This window comes from Podarcis liolepis, assembly GCF_965112155.1.
Source record: "Podarcis liolepis genome assembly, chromosome: 3".
NCBI classification, from domain to species: Eukaryota; Metazoa; Chordata; class Lepidosauria; order Squamata; family Lacertidae; genus Podarcis; species Podarcis liolepis.
In genome coordinates, this window is record NC_139557.1 from 66824937 (window position 1) to 66845702 (window position 20766).

The 20766-nt window shown below is 41.3% G+C and overlaps 1 protein-coding gene across 10 annotated transcripts in view; it reads left to right on the top strand.

Moving 5' to 3' along the window:
- SASH1 (SAM and SH3 domain containing 1) overlaps positions 1-20766 on the top strand; it is a 522300-nt gene that overhangs the window by 428920 nt on the left and 72614 nt on the right. For all 10 annotated transcript variants that reach the window (XR_014524332.1, XM_083496233.1, XM_083496239.1 and 7 more), the window contains exons 3-4: positions 17588-17638; positions 17763-17812. Coding sequence is in view for 9 of the 10 variants with exons in the window: in XM_083496233.1 (XP_083352359.1) it covers positions 17588-17638; positions 17763-17812 (101 nt within the window). In the remaining variant the exon portion in view is untranslated. The remainder of the gene's footprint in view (positions 1-17587; positions 17639-17762; positions 17813-20766) is intronic.

Sequence of the window (20766 nt, forward strand, 5' to 3'; positions counted from 1 at the left end):
TCTGCCGTGGCCGCCATGGCACAAAGCGGCCAGCTGAGCCGGGAGGCGCTGCGTCCAGCCTCCGCCTCTTCCCCGCCGGAGGAGCCACCCTCTAACCACTGCTCGCCGCCTCCTGCCCCGCCAGCGGCACCATCCTCCCTAAAAAAAGGTGGACAACTCTGGGAAATGGGGGGGGGGGGCAGCGCCGGAGGGAGCGTTGCACCACGGCGCCAGACATGCTTAAAACGGCCCTGATCATTGGCCATGTTGGTTGGAGCTGATGGGAGATGGAGTCCAACTAGTATCAAAATTCCCAATTTCTCTGCTAAATTATCATTTCCCATTCTATGGGGAAATAGTAAAGGGTCCTATAAGTAGGCCAATCTACAGCATGTTACTCAGAACTAAGTCCCATTGAATTCAGTGGGCTTAAGACAGTAAACTTAAGACTGAACACTAGTGTGTTTGTGGAAAAGGTAAAATTTGAACTCTCGGGTACCAACTTACACCAGCTTCCCAGATAAAGTAACGATGCTTAAATGTTCCACTCTAAAGTTTATAAATACTTTTTACCTGAAATTTTGCCGATGAGAAATAAAATGAGGAAAACTTTTACTTCATTTTATTTGTGCTTTCTGTATGAACACAAATTATACAAGCATTTCTTGGGAGAAATTATGTGTTGGCAAAATGTGCTGCTTTTCGTGGGGTTTTTTCTCCTCCTTTTGTTACCTGCAAAACTGTTAATTTTCTTGGAAAATTAAAGACAAAGATGCAACAGAAACATAGCATTGACTCACCAATCTTCCTTACTCAGCAAAAGACAACCAGATTGCATCTGTTTGGCCTTTGCTGACTACTGGTTTCAGAGAGCCCAGATCACATAAATCCGGTGTTTCTGTCTTCATCACCCTATTATATGGGTGATGGCCAGCATTAGTTGTCAGCAAAATAATGAATTTAAAGTAGGCCTGGATATACAAAACTGATTGTTAGCACCTCTGTTTTGAGTAAGCTTTTTTCAATTTTTAAAATTTTCATAGAAGCACAAGTAGGAATGAATGTTGTTTAAGTTATTTCAGTGTAAATAATTGTGGAGATTGCTGTTCACAGAGCCTGATGTGAAACTTCTCTGAAATGTGCTAATTCATCAGACCTTTCTCTCTTGTCAGTCTGCATTTTATCAGCATCGCTGCTTATATGTAGGGGGAGACAAAAAGAAAGGATTGCCACTGTGGCTTTTAAAACACATCAGCCAGGACAGATGAATACCTATTGTTAGGTGTTGTAGTGTCCATATTTCTTTTGGTTCAGTGCTGTTTCTCCTCGCAACAGGATGCAGAGGTCATATTGCAAGTTGAAAGGTCTAATTATGGCTGACCACAATTACGTCACCTTGGATATAATCTTAGTAGAAAAGGTAGCTGAAGCATGTTACAAATAAGGACATTGAATTAAGAAGGTATTGGATTAAATTTAGATTTAACATACGGTAGATGTATCTGTACAGTGCTAGATTACAATGTTTCAGAAAGATGGTTTAATTTGTTTGAGGAAGTGCAGTGGCAACTCTGTTCTGGAGATTTTACTTCTGAGTGTGAAAATGCCTTTTGAGAAACTATAGTGAATCCTATCAGAGTATTGTGAGTACTTTGTTTTATTTGCAACCACCATGTCAAAAGCTAGGGTAGCATGTTTCTTTCTCAGTTTTGGGGTAATTGGGTTGGTTTAAGGACAGCCCTGCTCTTAAGAATTTAGTTATTGGCTTGATGCCTTGGTCCTAAAATGCATCAAAAAAGCATTCTCTCCAACAGCAGGTGGCCATTTTTTCTCCACCCACCCATTCCCTCCCAGAATCAGAAGATTTGGGTGGCTGTTAAGTTTGGGGATTGACTTACATCCTGAACTAAGTCAATGGTTGATGCCTTTGGTTGTAAGATAATACGATTGCTCAAAGTAAATTAACCAGTGAACAGATGCCGGATTAATTTTTGTTACTACTTCTGATTCTGCTCTCTATTTCTTTTTAGGGTGTGCATGTGTGTGAGCTTGGAAGGGGTGGCCTAGAGCAAAAAAAAGTATTAAATGGACTTTGGTTTGTATGTTTTGTTAGGTATGCCAAATGCTTGGCAAAGCATTATATCAAACATTATTGCAGATTGGAAGACCTCAGGATACAGAGAAACAGTTATAAAACTGATAAGGAAAACTGTGGATCCTCCTTCCTGGACAGAAATCGATAATTCTTAGAATACTGAATATGTGACATGCATTAATTTTGCCAGACAAAATTACTTTTTTAAAAAAGTTTTTCTAGGCCCACTCAGGAAATATATATGGTAGAGCATTCTACTACTTTACCCCTATTATAAACAGCTACATCTGCTTATCTGTTTTTACTAGAGAGCCTGGCAGTGCAATCCCATACATGTCCACTTAGAAGTAAGCTCTATTGAGTTCAGTGGGGCTTCCTCCAAGGGATTACTGTACATAAGATAATCCCCCTTTTTAGGCTCAGTGGTATTTCCCCCCAAGTTATCTGCTATTAGATTGCATTTAAAGTATCAAGGATGTGTGTGTGCATTCTTATGTACTGGATAACCTCAACACACTTCAGTCATGATGTTCTCTACAAAGCCAATATTTTTTAGGTAGGAGGGGCAACAGCGATTGATAACTTGCTGTGTCATTTCTAGTAGATGACAGAGAAGCCATGCCAAACTGCCTGTTTTTTAAGAACCTGTGGTGCCTGTACCTATTCTTTGTCTAGGATATGGCCATTGTTTTTAGCTGTGGTTATACAGTATATGGAAAATTTAAAAATTGTTTGTATATGTTGAATTGTTTTATTGTTGATGTTTTTACTATAAAATTACTTCAGCATATTTCATGGGATAGTCATGACTGTAAATGAATGAATGGTGTCCATGGCAAGGGGATTCATGGAAGGCTTTTCTCTGTAGCAACTCCATGCCCATAGCATGACCTCCGCTCTAAGGTGTGTCTCTCTTCTACTGTTTTCTTTTTGTCCAGGCCTTCAGGGTGGGGTGTATTAAGTACCAAGAATGCCTTTGCTGTGGCTTCTTTGTTGTTTTACTGTGTTGTGATTTTACGACGAACTATACTGATGATGAAATACTTCATTTTAGCTTTTTATTGTTACATTTGTTAGCAGCTGAGATATGAAAGCTGGGAGCTAAATGGCACCTTAAACCTAGGTTATAGGCACAACAACAGAATGTCTAGGCGTGCTTTTTTAATAACAAGAATGCAAAGCTGAAATGAATGAACTGCAGCTAAAATATTATATTATGTATTCTCCAACCTCCTGGGACATTCAGGTGAAGGGTGAATTAAAAATGACATAAACAAACTAACAAACATATTCTGGAATGCTTTGACTTTGGCAGACAACACAGTGTGAAACTGAATATATAAAAAATCTATGTCCCCTTTCACCCAGATGCTTTTATCTAACAGATAATACCAACTTAAGTCTTTGTTCTCCCACCCAATATTTGCTGCTGCTAACAGCTCCAGCAGACCAAAGAGCAAGGCTAGAAAGGAACGTGATGTGTCTGAATTTATATCAGGGGACATACCTCATGCTGAGAGAAAGAAACTTTGTCTTCTGCTGTTGCCTTTGAATCAGGTCAGTACTTGGGGATGGGAGGGAGTGGGACTGGATGCCAGAGAAGAGGCAGTCTTTGTTTTTCTTCCTAGGCTGTATTTGTTGGAGGACTATACTGTAGTTTCCAGGAAGCTAGCATTATATTGGCACTAGAGCAGTAAACTTCAGATACTAAGAGAAAACTAACACCATATATGTAGTAGGTCTGTGCATGTTTTCTTAAAGTAACCCCTGTTTTCACTGGTATTTACTGTCACTTAGTAGGTTTGCATAAGATGACAGCCTTAGCTTAATAGGTGATCCCCAGCTGCAGAAGGAATAGGCAAGGAAGGGGCAGGAAGGAAACAGGACAATGAGAGAAAGCAAAGTGAAGTTGAAAACAAAATTGATAGTCTGCCCCCAGGACTCTTGCTGCTGTAATGTGGAAGCACAAGCACAGTGCTACTCAAATTTCCTAACACTATTAAAACAATGATAAAAGCAGAAGAAATTCATGAAGGGATGAGTTGCAAAACTAGAATAAAGAAAGTAGCATTCTAAATGCGAGTGCAGCACTTGGGTTTCAGTGAACACAAAATGGTATGCTGATTTCCATCTACAAGATTTGAGATGACAGAAAGGGTTAGCCAAAAAATGGAGCATTCAGCAGTGTTGTTGAAACAGAAGACGTGCAAGGAAAGCAGATCCATTTACCAACAAGCAAGCAAGGCCATGCAGTGTTTTAACATTTTTATAGCAGATATCTTGCAAAGCCACCAGAGAGTTTTAGAGTGGGAGTGATTAACTTGAGATAACTCCACATATTTTGGAATCCCGACTAGTCATAGTGTCTGAATTCTATGCAAAGAATTCAAGCCTTTGTCAGAGATGCAGGTAGCAAATGAATTACAAGACTTTGTCCTTGGAGTTATAAAACACACACTATCGTGTTTTGCTAAAGTGGTTTCACAAGCTAGCAGTATCTCATGGATGACAAAAGAATACGGTTGATAGCAGGAAAACCCAAATAATGAGGCTTGGAATGTGAAATCAGTTTGATTATGTTAAATGAATTTTTATGACTGCAATTATAAATATGCCTACTCCATGAACATATTTCCTCCAAAATAATTTAATTCAGATTCTTGTGATGTGGGCATGATCTTTTGGGAGAGGTCTGGTTGGGTGGGTAGGAGGTGCTTAGATTGCCTGAATTGCTCTGGTGTCCTGCCTTATGCAGATGAATGTCTGTTGAAATGGGGACCTTTTAAGCCTATGCAGATCTGTGTGAGGATCATACCATTTTTCTTTCTTTTTTGCTACTACTTTTGAAATTTCTAAGCTTAAAATATTTCCTTACACATTAAAGAAGCATACTTTGACTATCTACAATTTCTGAAATAACGGGGATTAGAAAAATGGAAGATAGCCATTCTGAAACTGAGTGGATTTTCTAGTCTGTGTAGGTGAATGTCAGTGAATCTTTGTGAATGTCAGTGTGGCAGAGACCTGAAGCTAGCATGCCTGTTACTTTTAAGACTCCCATACCCTTGGCTAGAATAGCTAGAAGCCCTCTGTGCCAACTCCCTTTTAACATGTGGCCGACAGGGAATTTTCACCTTATTGATGGCTAAGTAGGAATTGTGTTTTTCTTCCTGTGGTTTGCACTTGTTTCCAGTCAGCTCACCACTTATGACCTTACTGATTCAGGTAGCATAAAACAAAACAAAACAAAATCTATGCTTTAATAAACTTAATTAATTTGAAATGTGAGAGTTGACTGGGTTCTATTCCATTCAGGGGATGTAGTTTCCTTCATGCTGCCCAAATAACTTGAGATACACTAATGTAAGTTAATGGGAAGTTTGAGATGAAGATGAGTTGATGCTTGACCTGTGCAGACTGCAAACGTAGCTGACAGTCCTCTATTCCTGGGTTAGTAAGATACTTATGAATAAAAGCTTCATGTTACGAAAGGTGCTTGGGTATCATTGTCATACAGGTAGGATTCATGTCTGTTGTAACGTGCCAAATCAGAAAAAAGTTAAAACACATCTGCAGGCATTTACTATTGGGAAAGACCATGCAATTAATTATATAGGAGGAAGTTAGGATGTTTTGCATTCTAACACAAGTTATAGTCCTATGAGTTATAAAGCACCTTGTCTTGTCCAGCATGCCTCCACCCCTCAAAATGTAGGTAACTGTTCGGAAATCTATTGTTCCTCAAAACTGTTCCCAATAGTAGGTAACTACTATTGTCTTTTTCAATTCTGACATGTTCAGCCTCAAAAGATAACAAGATCAATGTGACTTCACTCTGGTAGGAGGGAGGGATGATACCCTACTGAGATCACAGAGGCTTTATCTATGTGTGGTGGCTATTGTAGGCCAGAAAGAATTCTTTATTTTTTGCTACAGCAAAACTCTGTGGGGAAAATACCTTTGAGAAGCTGTGAAGTAGTGATAAGCTATGTAGCAGAATACAGATTATCTCCAGATATTCGATTACAGTAAGACCGCAATTTGTGTGCATTGAACTTGTGTGCATTCAGCTTTATGTGCTTGGCAACATTAAAAAAAAATCAGAAAGGGGGCAGTTGTCTGGGTAAAAAGATTTTGGCAATCCCACCCATCACTGAACCCAGTGTGTCTGGACTATACTCAATTTGGGCTTTAGGCACAATCCTCACTTTTTTTCTGTTGTTGTTTTTATCGAAAAAGAAGCTGCGCTAGCACCGACTGCTAAGCCAAGGTGTGTGGCTTATTTAAACCAACATCCAGTCTTATGACACCCACCCACCCACACTACCAGAGCTACACACCTCAATAGAATGGACTACAACTCTGAGCAGGCCCAGCCAGCATGGCCAATGGTTGAGAATTATGGGGACTGTAGTCCAAAACATCTGGAAGGTTCCACGTTGGCTGCCCTGGTTTAAACAATCCGTACACAGTAATCACATTTAAACAAACTGCACACCTTGGCTATGGGAGAATGTGGCCAGTAGTGGAGAGAGAAAATATAATGACAATCCCTCCCTGTAAGCTCATATTCTAATAGATGGAAAAATGAGGAAATAGGGAGACTTCGTTTTTATATTTCACTGAAATATAAAATGACTTTATTACTGCCCAGTTCTTCCAGGACAAAAGCAGTTTCACAGCTCCTCTTAAACTCACATTTTAAAGACATTTGTTTTTTTCTGTCATTATGGTTGATCTTCAGGGGGGGGGGGAAATCACAGTCCCAACAGCTGGATGACAAGACTGTCTAGTTGTAAAAGTTGCTAATTGCACGTTTTGAAGCATTTGCTTTTTTAATTTATACCTGCAGACTTGCTTGTAGGCATGAGTTGTCATTTTGGTACAGCTACCGCTGCTAAATTTTGTAAACAAAGATTAACCATTTTGTGTGTTGTTGTTATTCTTCATACTTTGCTTCAAGCCATTATCAGTTCACCAACAGGAATGCATGTGGTTGGCTTACATATATCTCCCCCATGCAGCATTGCAGTGTTAAGTCTGATTTAGGTAACTCTGAAGATGCAGCTCTCAGAAATTCTAGACATTGCAGAGAACAGTAGATAGTGCTGTCAGCTCCAGGATTTAGAGCGATGACTTCTGTTCTCCTGCAGCAATAAATATATTTTTGTTGTTGTTCCTATGGAAAATGTATGCTTCTTTTTAGAAAGGGTTCTCAAGAGCATCTAACAAATCATAAAATGAAATGAAAACACTATGATATATAAATATAATAGCAATCATGAAAGAAAGAAATGCAAACATTTAGGAGACTAGCCAAGTCCTCTTAGTCCAATAACCTCATGCCACTGGTAGTAATGCATTAGCATTTGAGAGTCAGCACTGTAATGTATTCTCATCTCTCCACTTAGCTGCTTAAGTGTGTTCTCAGTTTTTGCTACTTAGTAATCCTTAGTAGAGGAAATAAGGAAAGCACACATGGTAGTAGTGCAGTGTAGGAAGAAACAGAAATAGTCCATTCCACTTGATGTTTAATCCTTATGGCAATTGGCAGTAATTTGTATTTCCTCCTCTTCTAGGAATAATTGCAGTGTAGAAAATTCCTATCATTCTACATCAACTTCTTTTGGTCATGTTTCTTACCAAGAATTGTGATATGCTTTTCCCTCTTCTTTTGCTTTTTAGAAAAACCCACTTAGGGATTCTATACAAGATTGTACATGAATCTTTCAAGAGAAATTTCCCCCCAAGGTTTCTTTCTCTCCAAAAAACAGTGTTTATATAGGCCACCCAATAACATCTCTGAGTGACTCACTAAAATGCAATATTAAAACACAACAACAACAACAATTGGTTAGAGAAAACTAGTTTCAAATCATGGCGGAAAATATTTAACATGTATGTAGCAAATTCCAATTCAGAACTTAAAAATCGTAGGTCTTAAAAAACTTCCCATGTAACTGAAGTAACCATAAAGGAAGTTGCCAGGTGAGTTTGAGAAGGGTAATTTCACAACTGGGGTGCTATCACTTTGCCTGGTAGTCATCCTTTTCATTTCACTTGGCTCAAGTATAGCTTTTGAAGGGGATTTTGGAATAGAGAATTAGCACACAAAAGATGCTCATTAATGCTCTGTTCTCATACTCAAGTTTTTAAGTGGCAGGCAGCTTCCCTGAACACAAGAAATGTTTTTCTCTCTGGAGACACGCAAGTGTGATCAGCTGGAGTGCTTGTTTAAAATATATTCTGGATACCAGCGTTCTAAACAATTTGTTGATTTTATCTGTTCACATTGTTAAACAATTAGAATTGTTTGTTGAGATGTGAGAGCAAAGCATTTTGTTCATTGTTTTCCCCTTGACCTTTTTCTTGTTTCTTTTGGTCAGGGATTATTATTTGTAATCTGTTTCCCCAAACACACCAAGTGGATTTAAATCAACCAGTGGTAGAGCTCAGGATAACTCAGCAGACTGGAAGGGAATAAGGAATGTTTAACAGAATAAGGCAAATACAATCATGCTAAGGTGTTGTCAAAGAGCTGAGCTATGATGTTGCACAAGCAAATGTTGGTTGTCTAGGGGGTGAAAAGGATGTGTCTGATTCAGTCCTATAGGTCTGAGTTAGGCTGTCTGAAATCTCCTCTTCTCTTCTTGGATGCCTTTGTAAGTCAGTAAAAAGCCTTAGTAAGAACTTTTCATTCTAGAGAAATCTTGTTTTTGTCCTAGTGGTGACAACAAATGTTCCTCTTTGAAAAAATAAATAAAAACATAGGCACACAGTTTGGAGTCTTCTGGGGGGGCATAAAAAAACTTGGGGACAGATCTAGGCAGTACTATTCTTCCCGGAAAAAGATATGCTGGAACTCACCACGAACAGATCCTTTGTTCTCTTATACAGTAATGGCAATGTTGCCCACCTGAGAGGTGCCGGAACTCAGTTCTGGTGAGTTCTGGCTGAAAAAAGCTCTGGATCTAGGTCACATGCTAGCCCCAGTTTATGGAAGCTATTGAGAACTAGCTGCATTTGTGTGTGTGGCGGGCAAACTTTCAATTAGGACAAAGCTCAAACTCTTTATTCCACAGTATTTTTTCTTTGCTGGAATCTCATATTGAGTTTATTGTTTGGCCTAAAAATTTTACATTTACCACAGAAGCTCAGATTCCTATTTATTTTATTTTACCAGATTTATTTATTTTTCATGAAATAATACAAACTATTCCATTCATCCTACCAGTCTCCCTAGAATTAGAATCATAGAATCATAGAGTTGGAATAGACCACAAGGGCCATCGAGTCCAACCCCCTGCCAAGCAGGAAACACCATCAGAGCACTCCTGACATATGGTTGTCAAGCCACACTCCTTGGCAGCAAATTCCACTGTCGAACAGCTCTTACTGTCAGGAGGTTTTTCCTAATGTTTAGGTGGAATCTTCTTTCTTGTAGTTTGGATCCATTGCTCCGTGTCCACTTCTCTGGAGCAGCAGAAAACAACCTTTCTCCCTCCTCTGTATGACATCCTTTTATATATTTGAACATGGCTATCATATCACCCCTTAACCTCCTCTTCTCCAGGCTAAACATGCCCAGCTCCCTTAGCCGTTCCTCATAAGGCATCGTTTCCAGGCCTTTGACCATTTTGGTTGCCCTCCTCTGGACACGTTCCAGTTTGTCAGTGTCCTTCTTGAACTGTGGTGCCCAGAACTGGACACAGTACTCCAGGTGAGGTCTGACCAGAGCAGAATACAGTGGCACTATTACTTCCCTTGATCTAGATGCTATACTCCTATTGATGCAGCCCAGAATTGCATTGCCTTTTTTAGCTGCCGCGTCACACTGTTGGATCATGTCAAGTTTGTGGTCAACCAATTGATGCGCTACTTTACACTTTTAAATGCTAAGAAAGAATATCTTTATTCCTGGGTCACCCAGTGAGTCCTTAACTTTCCTGCCATATTGGGCATAGCACCCCATATATCAGTGGTGCCCAAACTTTTTTTCAAAGAGGGCGAGATTTGATGAAGTGAATTTTACCCCAGGACATATACTGCCACAGGGGTTGGATTAAGCCCCCAAAATGGACTTTGGACATGCCTGCCATATATAAATGTGCCTGCTGTTTCTTCAATCCAAATAATAATAGTGAAGGGAAATTTTTACTGACTCAAGCAAAAATTTGGAAGGGCTACTGAAATGATACTTGCATATATTGATCCTTAACATTTGTGTGCAAATGCCATTTCCCCTCATGTCGTACTCAGGTACCAATTCAGAAGCTATCACTGGTAGAGTAATGCCTCATGTTGCGTCCGCTTCAGGTTATGTCTTTTCACGTTTTGTCCCGCGGCAACCCGGAAGTACTGGAACGGTTACTTCCGGGTTTTGCTGCTCGCGCATGTGCAGAAGCGCTAAATCGCGCCATGTGTGTGTGCAGACGCGGCGCTTCTGGATGCGGACATGCCTCTGGGACAGATTACGTCCGCAACTTGAGGTCCCCACTGTGTCCTGTAATGTCTACAACACAGTACCTGTAATGCTTATGAGCCATTAAGAAAATATTTAGGCTAATGTTTCTTCAAAGGGAAATGTGAATCATTTATAATAAAACTTAGTTTTAACCATTCTTCTACAACCTTTTTTTCTTTTGTCCGCCTCAGAGCCCCCCGCCCCATTTCATGTTGTGTATAACAAAAATGTTTTCATTTAGAATACATCATACAAACTCTGGCAGTTACATGCAAGAGTAATGGAGCAGAAAATTTCCCATGTCCTGCTATAATGGCTGAAAAGGACAGCTTGGCGGATTGCAAATGGAAACTTAAAAATACTTTCCTTTCTAAACGGAAATATTGGAAAATCAGTGATCTGATTAATTTTCCCCAAATGCCTATATGTTAAATTTTGGTGACCACAGTATAATGCCTTGTTGTTGATGCATCTGTTTTTATTACTGAGATATGCCTAAGAACTAGTTCTGTGACACTGAACACCTGTAGAAAACCTATGGCTCACCTGCAGGGATTTCTGTGGTAGTCTTCATCCTTAGCACAAACTAGGCTGTGAGCAGAGAAAGGATAGCCCGTGTCACACTCACACTAAATTATGCTTTTTAATAGATATTTGTTTGAGACCTCAGTCTATCTTCAGATATGGTTTTGCCACTCAGTTGCGCTAGAATTTGCAGAGACTCCTGTCACATGAGCTGAATTTAATTGACAAATCAAGACAGCACCATATATTCGTCTGTTGTTACGATGCTTATTAACTAAGATTGGATACCGTTTCCAGTTCCTAGGGATCTAGGATTTCTCTAACTGTAGCCTATTTATTTCCATAAGCTGGTTCCTTGTGAAGCACCTCATAGCACCAGCTTCACTATCAGCATGCAATGGGAGCAAAGAACACCCAACAGTGTTGTGTTTGTAGGCAGGTAGTGGATGCGTGTTCACTCTGCCAGCAGCTTTTTGCACTTCCAGTGCTGCATCTGTGCATCTGAAACCTCTATTGATGGTGCAATGTGTCCTGAATGACAGGGGGAAAGGCTCAATGCCCAGAACATATTCCCACAGGCACAGCTGTTTGAGTGACCTCTGTTCTATAGACATGGCATTCCTCTGCACATCAAATCAAGATGCTGCTGCTGGAATAAGATCTCAGTGGAGATGTCAGCTTCACCACTGACGCAACACATAACAAATGTGCTGAGTATTTTCTCAGTCTGGTGTCGCTTCAGGCTTTCTGACCAACAAATCGGCATTAAATTTCAAGTAAAACTTCCTAGTATCTTTGGAAGCCTGGCAAAAGTGAAAGTGTATCCCCTTGAATTCGTTTAGCTGGTAGGTATTGAAAAGGAAAAGGCAGGCTTCCTCAGCCTTGGCCCTCCAGATGTTTTGAGACTACACTTCCCATCATCCATGACCACTGGTCCTGCTAGCTAGGGATCATGGGAGTTGTAGGCCAAAAACATCTGGAGGGCCGAGGTTGAGGAAGCCTGGGAAAAGGAATATGCCAAAAGTGAGTTGGGGTGAGGGCTGTGTTCTCACCCCAATTATCTTTGGCATGTTCTTCTTCCTGTTGCTCTCATATGTCTTCAGCTTGACTGAAGACTGTGTGTACATCCATTCAAGGTGTGACAGGGGCCTGTTCAATCTAGCGCATTTCCGCACCAAGAAAAAAGTATGTTGGGTCCTTATCCAAAAGATGTTTGCAGATGTCACAGCCTCGACAGCACACTCTGAGGAAGCTCTGCAGGGACTCATCAACCATTTTGCTCAAGCCTGCAAGGAAACCGGCCTTACCATCAGCCTGATGAAGACCAACATCCTGGGTCAGGACATTGCCAGCACTCCACACATCAGCATTGGTGACCACACATTTGAAGTGGTAGACAATTTTGTCTACCTGGGTTCCACTATAACCAGCAACCTCTCAATCAGTGCTAAGCTGGACTAGCATATTAGCAAGACAGCTATCAAGAAGGCTCGCCTCTTCAAAAGTGTATGGGAGCATGTGATGTTCATGTCAATACCAAGATGACGGTCTACCAGAGCATGCTGCTTTATGGAAGTGAGTCATGGGCAACTTATATCTGCTTCAACATCTTCCACATGTGCTGCATCAGGAAGATTTTGGGTATCATATGGCAGGACAGAGTTTCAAACAAGGATGTGCCACCTATTTCAGAATGGAAGATGGCAGATTCCCCAAGGAGGTGGCTTCAGGCACTAGGCCTATTGGCAAACCAACATTGCATTACAAAGATGTCTGCAAATGAGGCATGAAGGCTGGCAACATTAACTCCACCGTGTGGGAATCCCTTTCAGACAACCGCAGGGCCTGGAGACAGCAATGACTAGAGGAGGAATGACCACTGGGAGGAGTACAGAGAGAAGAAACACCATGGCGTACCTGTAGCAGGACAGCAGGACACCTTCATCTGCCCCAGCTTCTACAAAACATGTTTCTCCTGTATTGGCATCTACAGTCACAGCAGGTGCTGTAACTCTCCAACAGTATGCCTTCACCCCCAAAGAGACACTCTTCCATTGTCTCCTGAGACAGACAGAGCCAAAAGGAGCTTTATAGTCTTGTGATAGTTTGAGATTATCTTTCTTTGAACTCAGATTACTAGCACCAATGTGATTCTGGGCTTTGGAATCTGTGCTTTTGACCAGCAGCCCCTGTGGGATAGGGAAGCAACCAGTTTGAGGGCAGTAGGCAAAAATATAAAGGAATAAATATATTCATTTACTTATATGTCCACAAGCATTTCACAAGTTTATTTCACAATAAGCCCGTCTTCTGTGAGCTGTTCTATTTCAATCACATTTCAAACAGTCTATAGCTCTATGAAGCTATAAATATTCTTTAAACTGAGATTTTCCTAGATTAATATCCCTAGGTTGCACACACAAAAATTGCTTCAAGGACTGCATTTTTCTGTATTAGATATAAATGGAGAACTCTTGATAGCATGTATGCGAGGTTAAGCACTGCTGAGGGCAAGATTGCTCTGTTTGGCTGCCTTCAAATCTCCATTTCACCATGAATCTTGCAAGTTAGCCTTGGGTAACTCACTGACCGTGCTCAGCTGTCATGCTAAAGGAAACCATAGCCTCAAATTGGCTTGTTTCAAACAAATCAAAGTTCAGCTGACGGGAGAAGCTGTGGTTTTCAGAACTAGAACCCAAAGCTTCTGAGTCCTCCTCATGGCCACTCTAGGGAAGATGGATTGTTTGTGCCAGAAGCTCACCTAGGCTTATTCATGTCATGCTTAAACTATTGCTTAGCCACAGGCATAGCTAACTTGGTGCCCTCCAGTTGTTGTTGAACTAAAACTCCCTCACCATTGGCCTTGTGAATTGTGATTTAACAACATCTGGAAGACAACATGTTGGCTACCACTAGTTTGATATTGGGTTTGTTGCTGGTTTTCTTTTTCTTTTTTTGTAATTTTGTTTTAGATCTTATGACTTATGTGGAAATTGTTTAATTTGGTCATGTTCCTTTTTTATGTTTTATTTATTGTTTATGACTACTTTTGTTATGTTTGTAGTTACGTATTTTTTTCATGTTGTAAGCCACCTTGAGCATGGCATTAATCATGGAAAGGCAGCATACAAATAAAAATATGTCTGTATGTATTATATGACTTGCAAACATTATCCCTTTATCTTGCCAGCCTGACTGTCATTGCTTTGGGTGAAATCTTAAGTCCCACCTAGTCCCTATTCAGTTCAGTAGGACTTACTTCTGAGTAGACGTAGTTAGGATTGTGCTGCAAATTCATATGTTTGAGGCTGTAATTTTAAATGTACTTAATAAATGTGAGTGATCAGAGTTGTACCTGAACCTATGATGCAAATTGAAATCTTGAAGTGTGAGAAATCACCCCTTATTAAATATATTTACATGCTTCTTGTTAAGGCTTGCTAAAGTCGATCTGCTTGCTAGCTCACATGCTTTGTTGTCATACAATCCGTATACTGCAGGGTGCTCTCCAAAGTAACTTGAAACTTTGTTGATTCCTGCAGCAGAAGGAAAGGATATTGCTCAATAAAATAAGTAAACAGACATTACATGCAGTTCGACTTATTTGACGTTTTTTTACAGCAGCCAGAATATTGTCTGCTTGTTTCTTCAGCTAATCAAATAAATGTTTACATCTCTTTTAGCAGGGAAGATTCAAGGCTTCCTTTAGCTGTAATTTTTGCAATGAAGGAAATTAGGAAGTCCACGTTTTTTGCACTCTTGACACGGAAAGTTTACTTCAAAGCTTTGCCAAATTTGTAAAATATTTGAGAGGTCTGATTATCTACACTTCAAATAGACAGCTCTCAGAAGCTTTGGGCAGAAGCTAGTCCTTTGTTTATACATTAATTTTATACCAGCATGTGAAGTTTTATGTTCGTTCACAAAATGCATTCCTGGTGCTTACCTGCAGATCCGAAGCACCCTGGGTCAAAATATAAACAAAACTGGCCGTAATTAGAATCTGAGCCCTCCAGAATGTCTTTGAATATTTGCCAAAGAAATGCTAGTTGTGTGAAATTCTAACTGAAGATACTTCTTATGCTCCCTCAAAAGTTCCAAGGAACAGGGTGGCTTTTTAGATGCAGAGACGAGAGAGATTGCTCACAGCATAAACAAGAGTAAAGAGAGACAGAGTAGAATCTGGATTTTGTTAACACAGGATGCAGCTGGTACTTTTCCCTAGGATAATTTGAGGTGGGGGGAGGCCTCTCTCCACCTTCCTTTGACAATGGAATCTACTGTGCAGTGTAAATCTTACTCGTTTATAGTCAGCTTGGGTAACCAAAGTATCCCTTAAAAGAGATGAAAGGAAAACATGAATTTACAAAGATCATATCTAGGGTAAAGCACTTACAGCACAAACCTTTTCTTTTAAATTCCAAATAAACACGGCAAAGCCAAATATTTGCTTCTCACAAGCCAGAGAACAAATTTACTTCTTATATATAGCAGCTTCTGCTGTCTCTTTGCGTGCAGTTTGTGGGTGAGGTGGCGGATAAAATGTTCCCTCTCTCTTCATTTCTATGGCAGAACGTGGCCTGAATGAACCATTTTCTCCTTAGGTACGCTGTCGCTTCCTTCCGTTTCGGGCTTCTTGTCATGGGGAGAACCTTGCAGTGATCCGGTTGCCATTCCAGCTGGAAAGCTCATTTGGCTTTTGGTTTGGTCAAAGTAATGAAGGAAAAGGAGGCTGTGTGCATTTTATATGGAAAATAGCTCTGGAGAGAAGGGGACAGGGAGAGAACGAAGAAGCTCTAGCATTGTTTTTCCTAGTGCTTTTACTTTTGTGTTATACTTCCGGTCCTTGCTAAGTTTTTACACGTGCCTCGTTTTAACCCAGAAAAAGAGACAGTGAAAGTTCCTTAGATGGTTTCATAGGCTGCTTTGCTTTCTTGCTTCAAAATAATTGAAACCAAGCTAACCAATATGCAAAATTGAGTGCCTAGCAGCCTGAATAAACTACTTGCTACTACATGTGGTCTGAGGAATTTTGACACTTGTGATTTTCCAGATATCTAAGATGTGTTATGTCAAGGCATTTACAATTACACTCTGGCCCAGTGAAGTTCCTGATACCTTCCCCATGGTTCAGCGAAGGAGAGCCCCCCCCCCCCCCGCGGCCATGGGTTCATATGCTGCTGCTTCCTCCCTTCTCATTCATGATTCCCTCTTCTCCTTTTTTAGAGCTTGCCATCATGCACTGTTACGTCTGTAGCAATGTAAATGCTTAGCTGAAGCCTGTTTCTGACCATGGTTGCAAACTCTAGTCAGAATCTAAGCATGTCTAGCTTTACCATCAGTGTTGACACAATGCTATATCATCTGAAAACATAATGCTAGCTCTGAAAAGGGAACGGAAAGAGTCATTCCCCCCCTAAGAGCAGAGGAGGGAGCAGGAAGGAAAACTCAACCCCACAGGGCACTCCTGCACTTTTAATTATAGCTGGGAAATCGGAAATGTCCCATCTGCATCGTGTCTGAAAAATAACTTGACCATATTGTAATTCCTTTTCAATAGATGTACAATTGTCTAACTTGTGTGTCTTAATGAGACAGGAAAAAGACAACATTAAACTAATTCCCACTCTCTGCTTAGACCTAAGGCAAGATACAAAAATCTGAGCTGAGGACAGGATTGGTGTAATGGTTGCTGATGTCACAAAGTCGTCCCCCCACTAGCAACTGGCCCCAGATAGACATTTGATAATATTGTTACAGGAATTAGCTGCAGCTGCCTGGGAACTGAAAGGAAGTGGGAAAAGAAGCAAAGTTAATTAAGTGTTGAGGTTGTAGAAGAGGACAGAGGGAAAGGAATTATTATAGAAGTGCAGAAGCTGTTCAGATCTGGGTACGTAATTTATGGTGGTTACTAGTCTTGTGTTGCTTATCTGGGCCTTCATGTTGTAGAAGGAAGAGGAAGGTTGGCAGGAGAAAGACAGAAGGAACCAATTATGTGTCTTTTGGTAAATATATCTACCAATAGGGCTTGAATAGGACCGTGTCATAGTGAGCAGGTTGTCATACCAAGGAGATTAATATGGTCAAACCACCACATCACTTCTTCATCTTTCATTGCAATTTACAGTGCTGTGTACAGAACACTGAGCCATCTAGTGACCACATAATATATTGCAAGGGAAACAAAAGATAATGGAAACACTGAAAAGAAAAAGAGTTTGGCAGTACTAATGAAATGATGATATGTGGTTTTAGTGATATTTCAACTAAGATTACATGTTTGCCTTGTATGTTTTTTTAAAAAAAATAATAATAATCTGAGTTCATGTATTTGTACTGGACTAGTGATTTCCAGTCAGTTCCTGAACACATCAAGATTGAGACAATTTGCTTATCTCCTAACTTCCCCATCCTAGTTGCATTCACCGTTTCTTTATTTTGCTCCTTTTCTATGTGCTTCTGCTTTGCTTGTTAGTACTGCTACGCTTGTATATTACCCTAACCGGGCATCTCTTCTGTTTTAGGAGAAACCCGATGCCAGCTCTACATCCCTACAGCTGCGATCCCAGATTGAAGTAAGCACAATGGCTGCAATGATCTATTTTTGTTTCTGCCTTCAATTTGGTATTCTGCATCAGTCAGATAATAAAGCCTGCCATTGTTCAGCCTCAACTCAAAGCAATGAATCTTCTCTTACAGGAATCCCTTGGCTTCAGCAGTGTGGTATCAACACCAGAAACAGAAAGAAAGTAAGTTTTGCTCTTTCCTTGTTCATTAAATTTTACACGAACTACCAATTCGCATGAAAGTACTTTCTTTATATAACTCCACAAAATAAGTTACTAAAACAAAATTAGTACCAAACTTTTCTTTCTCTGTCTGCTAGTGTCCTTTTTTCTTTCCCTACCTTTCCCAATTTATATTATATTCTGCCACTTCGTTGCTGTTGTTTTAAACACGTTAAAATAACAATACTTGACAGGATTAAGATATGTTCCTTTTACGCTGTCCGAATGAGGGAGGGAAAAACAGAGAGCAAAGCAGATGCCTGCTTAGGCATTTTCATTCATGCTTTAGAGTTTTATATATAAGTCTCAGCCTCTGAGTTTCATACCTTAAATGTCAGAAGTTGTTGTGTCGGTAGACAGATGAATTTCCCCTGTAACCTTAGGAAGTGTCCTTAAGGCAGCTGCACGGTAGAATATTGTCTGAAGAGGGCAAGTCATTTTAAAATTACCAGAGGTTATGGGCATTTGATGCCATGTAGAAAACTTGAGTGGCCAAAAGAGACATGATTTAGGCCTGCACTCATCAAATGTGACAGTTTGATTGATTGGTGCTAGCCTCATTCCCCTAGATGAGCAGTATTGCCTCGTCAATCCAGGCAGTTACACGCTTGTAAAATCTGCTTGCAAAAGAATGTTCTTTTACTCTTCTAGCTATAGCCATTGAACTCATCTTGTCTTTTCCTTATACAAAGTAAATGAAAATGCTTGTGTAGTTTTCTGCTAAGGCCCTTCTACACATGAATAATGTGCTTTTGATACTATGTTTGATATAAGTTGTAGTAGAATAATCTAGATATTGATGGAAATCACGTGGATCCCAAAGAAAACTGGGTATGGGATGGTGTGATTTCTATTCTGAAGTCCTCCTTGGGCCCATTTCTGGGCCAGGGAGTGTGTGTGTGTGTGTGTGTGTGTGTGTGAGAGAGAGAGAGAGAGAGAGAGAGAGAGAGACTTGCTGGTGGTTGAACAGTATGATGAGTCCATTTTGAAACCTTTTTTTTGCAGAAGTAGTGTTCCCATTTTAAGTATCACAATGATGCCCTTCTTTCCTTTTAGCAACTCACCCTTTAGAGGAATTTGAATTTTAGTCCACAGGTTTAAAAAAGTTGATTGTGGAAGCAAAAATCAGATCACAGCTTATCTGTCCTGCTTTGCCTCAGTTGCCCCTTTGAGGTGATTGCCTAAGTAATTACTAGAACTTTTATCTCATTTTGTAAGAATCAAATCTCCCCTAAAAGGTCACTCTACTGAAATAGTTTTAAGGAGAAAGTTATTTTAAAAATCTGTAACTGTAAAAATCTGTAAACTTCAGCTATACACTCTTCGAATTGAGCAGGAAAAGGGTGTTGGGTCATAAAGGTCCACAGACTGCAGTGGGGATAAGAGGCAGATATTGGTTTAAGTTATGGAAAATGTGTGAGTTGCAATCTATGCTGAATCAGTGAATCATTTCATGCCATGTAAACTCAGGTATACACTAGAGCAAGTCTTTCCTTTCTTGTGAGAAGTCTTAGCACCAAAATTTAGAAATCTTTTGGTTTCTCCTGACAGAGGAGAAATTCTCTAGAAGCTACTGAGTCACAAGGCAAGCCAGTGCTCATGAGCGACTCCATATGATGTTGTCAGCATTTATATTACATTCCAAATGTCATCCCTAACATTCTTGTTTTGGATGCAGTGGTTCACAAAAGATGTGAGGCTGCCTTTGAAATTTCGAATACAGTGGTACCCCGCAAGACGAATGCCTTGCAAGACGGAAAACCCACAAGACGAAAGGGTTTTCTGTTTTGGAGGCGCTTCGCAAGACGAATTTCCCTATGGGCTTGCTTCGCAAGACGAAAGCCCATAGGGAAATCTCCGGGGACCTCTTTTAAATGCTGGTGGTGGGGAGCAAAGCCTTTCCCCCCCTCCGGCCTTCAGAAGAGGTCCAGGAAGGCCGACGGGGGCCGAAAGGCTTTGCTCCCCACCGCCAGCATTTTAAAAGCAGTCCGGGATAGCAGGGAAGAGCTTCCCGCTATCGCGGACGGCTTTTGAAGGCAGGCGGGGGGGAGCAAAGACTTTCGCCCCCCGCCCACCTTCAGAAGAGGTCCAGGACCTCTTCTGAAGGCGGGCGGGGGGCGAAAGTCTTTGCTACCCCCTGCCTGCCTTCCTGGACGGCTTTTGAAGGCAGGCGGGGGGGCCAAAGACTTTCGCCCCCCGCCCGCCTTCAGAAGAGGTCCAGGACCTCTTCTGAAGGCGGGCGGGGGGCGAAAGTCTTTGCACCCCCCTGCCTGCCTTCGCCGACGGCTTTTGAAGGCAGGCGGGGGGGGGCAAAGACTTTCGCCCCCCGCCCGCCTTCAGAAGAGGTCCAGGACCTCTTCTGAAGGCGGGCGGGGGGCGAAAGTCTTTGCTACCCCCTGCCTGCCTTCCTGGACGGCTTTTGAAGGCAGGCGGGGGGGGGGGCCCAAAGACTTTCGCCCCCCGCCCGCCTTCAGAAGAGGTCCAGGACCTCTTCTGAAGGCGGGCGGGGGGCGAAAGTCTTTGTCCCCCCTGCCTGCCTTCCCAGGGGCTTTTACATCGCCCCGGACAGCGGAGAAGTCCTCCGCTGTCCCGGGCGATTTTAAAATGCCGCCCGCCAGCATTTTAAGATCGCCCCGGACAGCGGAGAAGTCCTCCCCTGTCCCGGGGTTTTTTAACATGCTGGGGGTGGGAAGAAAAGCCCTTGTCCCCCCCCCCCCAGCCTTCAGAAGAGGTCGGGGGACAGACTGTCCCCGGACCTGGTCTGAAGGCGGTTTCCATAGGAACGCATTAATTGATTTTCAATGCATTCCTATGGGAAACCGTGGATCGCAAGACGAAAAACTCACAAGAAGAAAAAACTTGCGGAACGAATTAATTTCATCTTGCGAGGCACCACTGTACTATGGCATGATGAT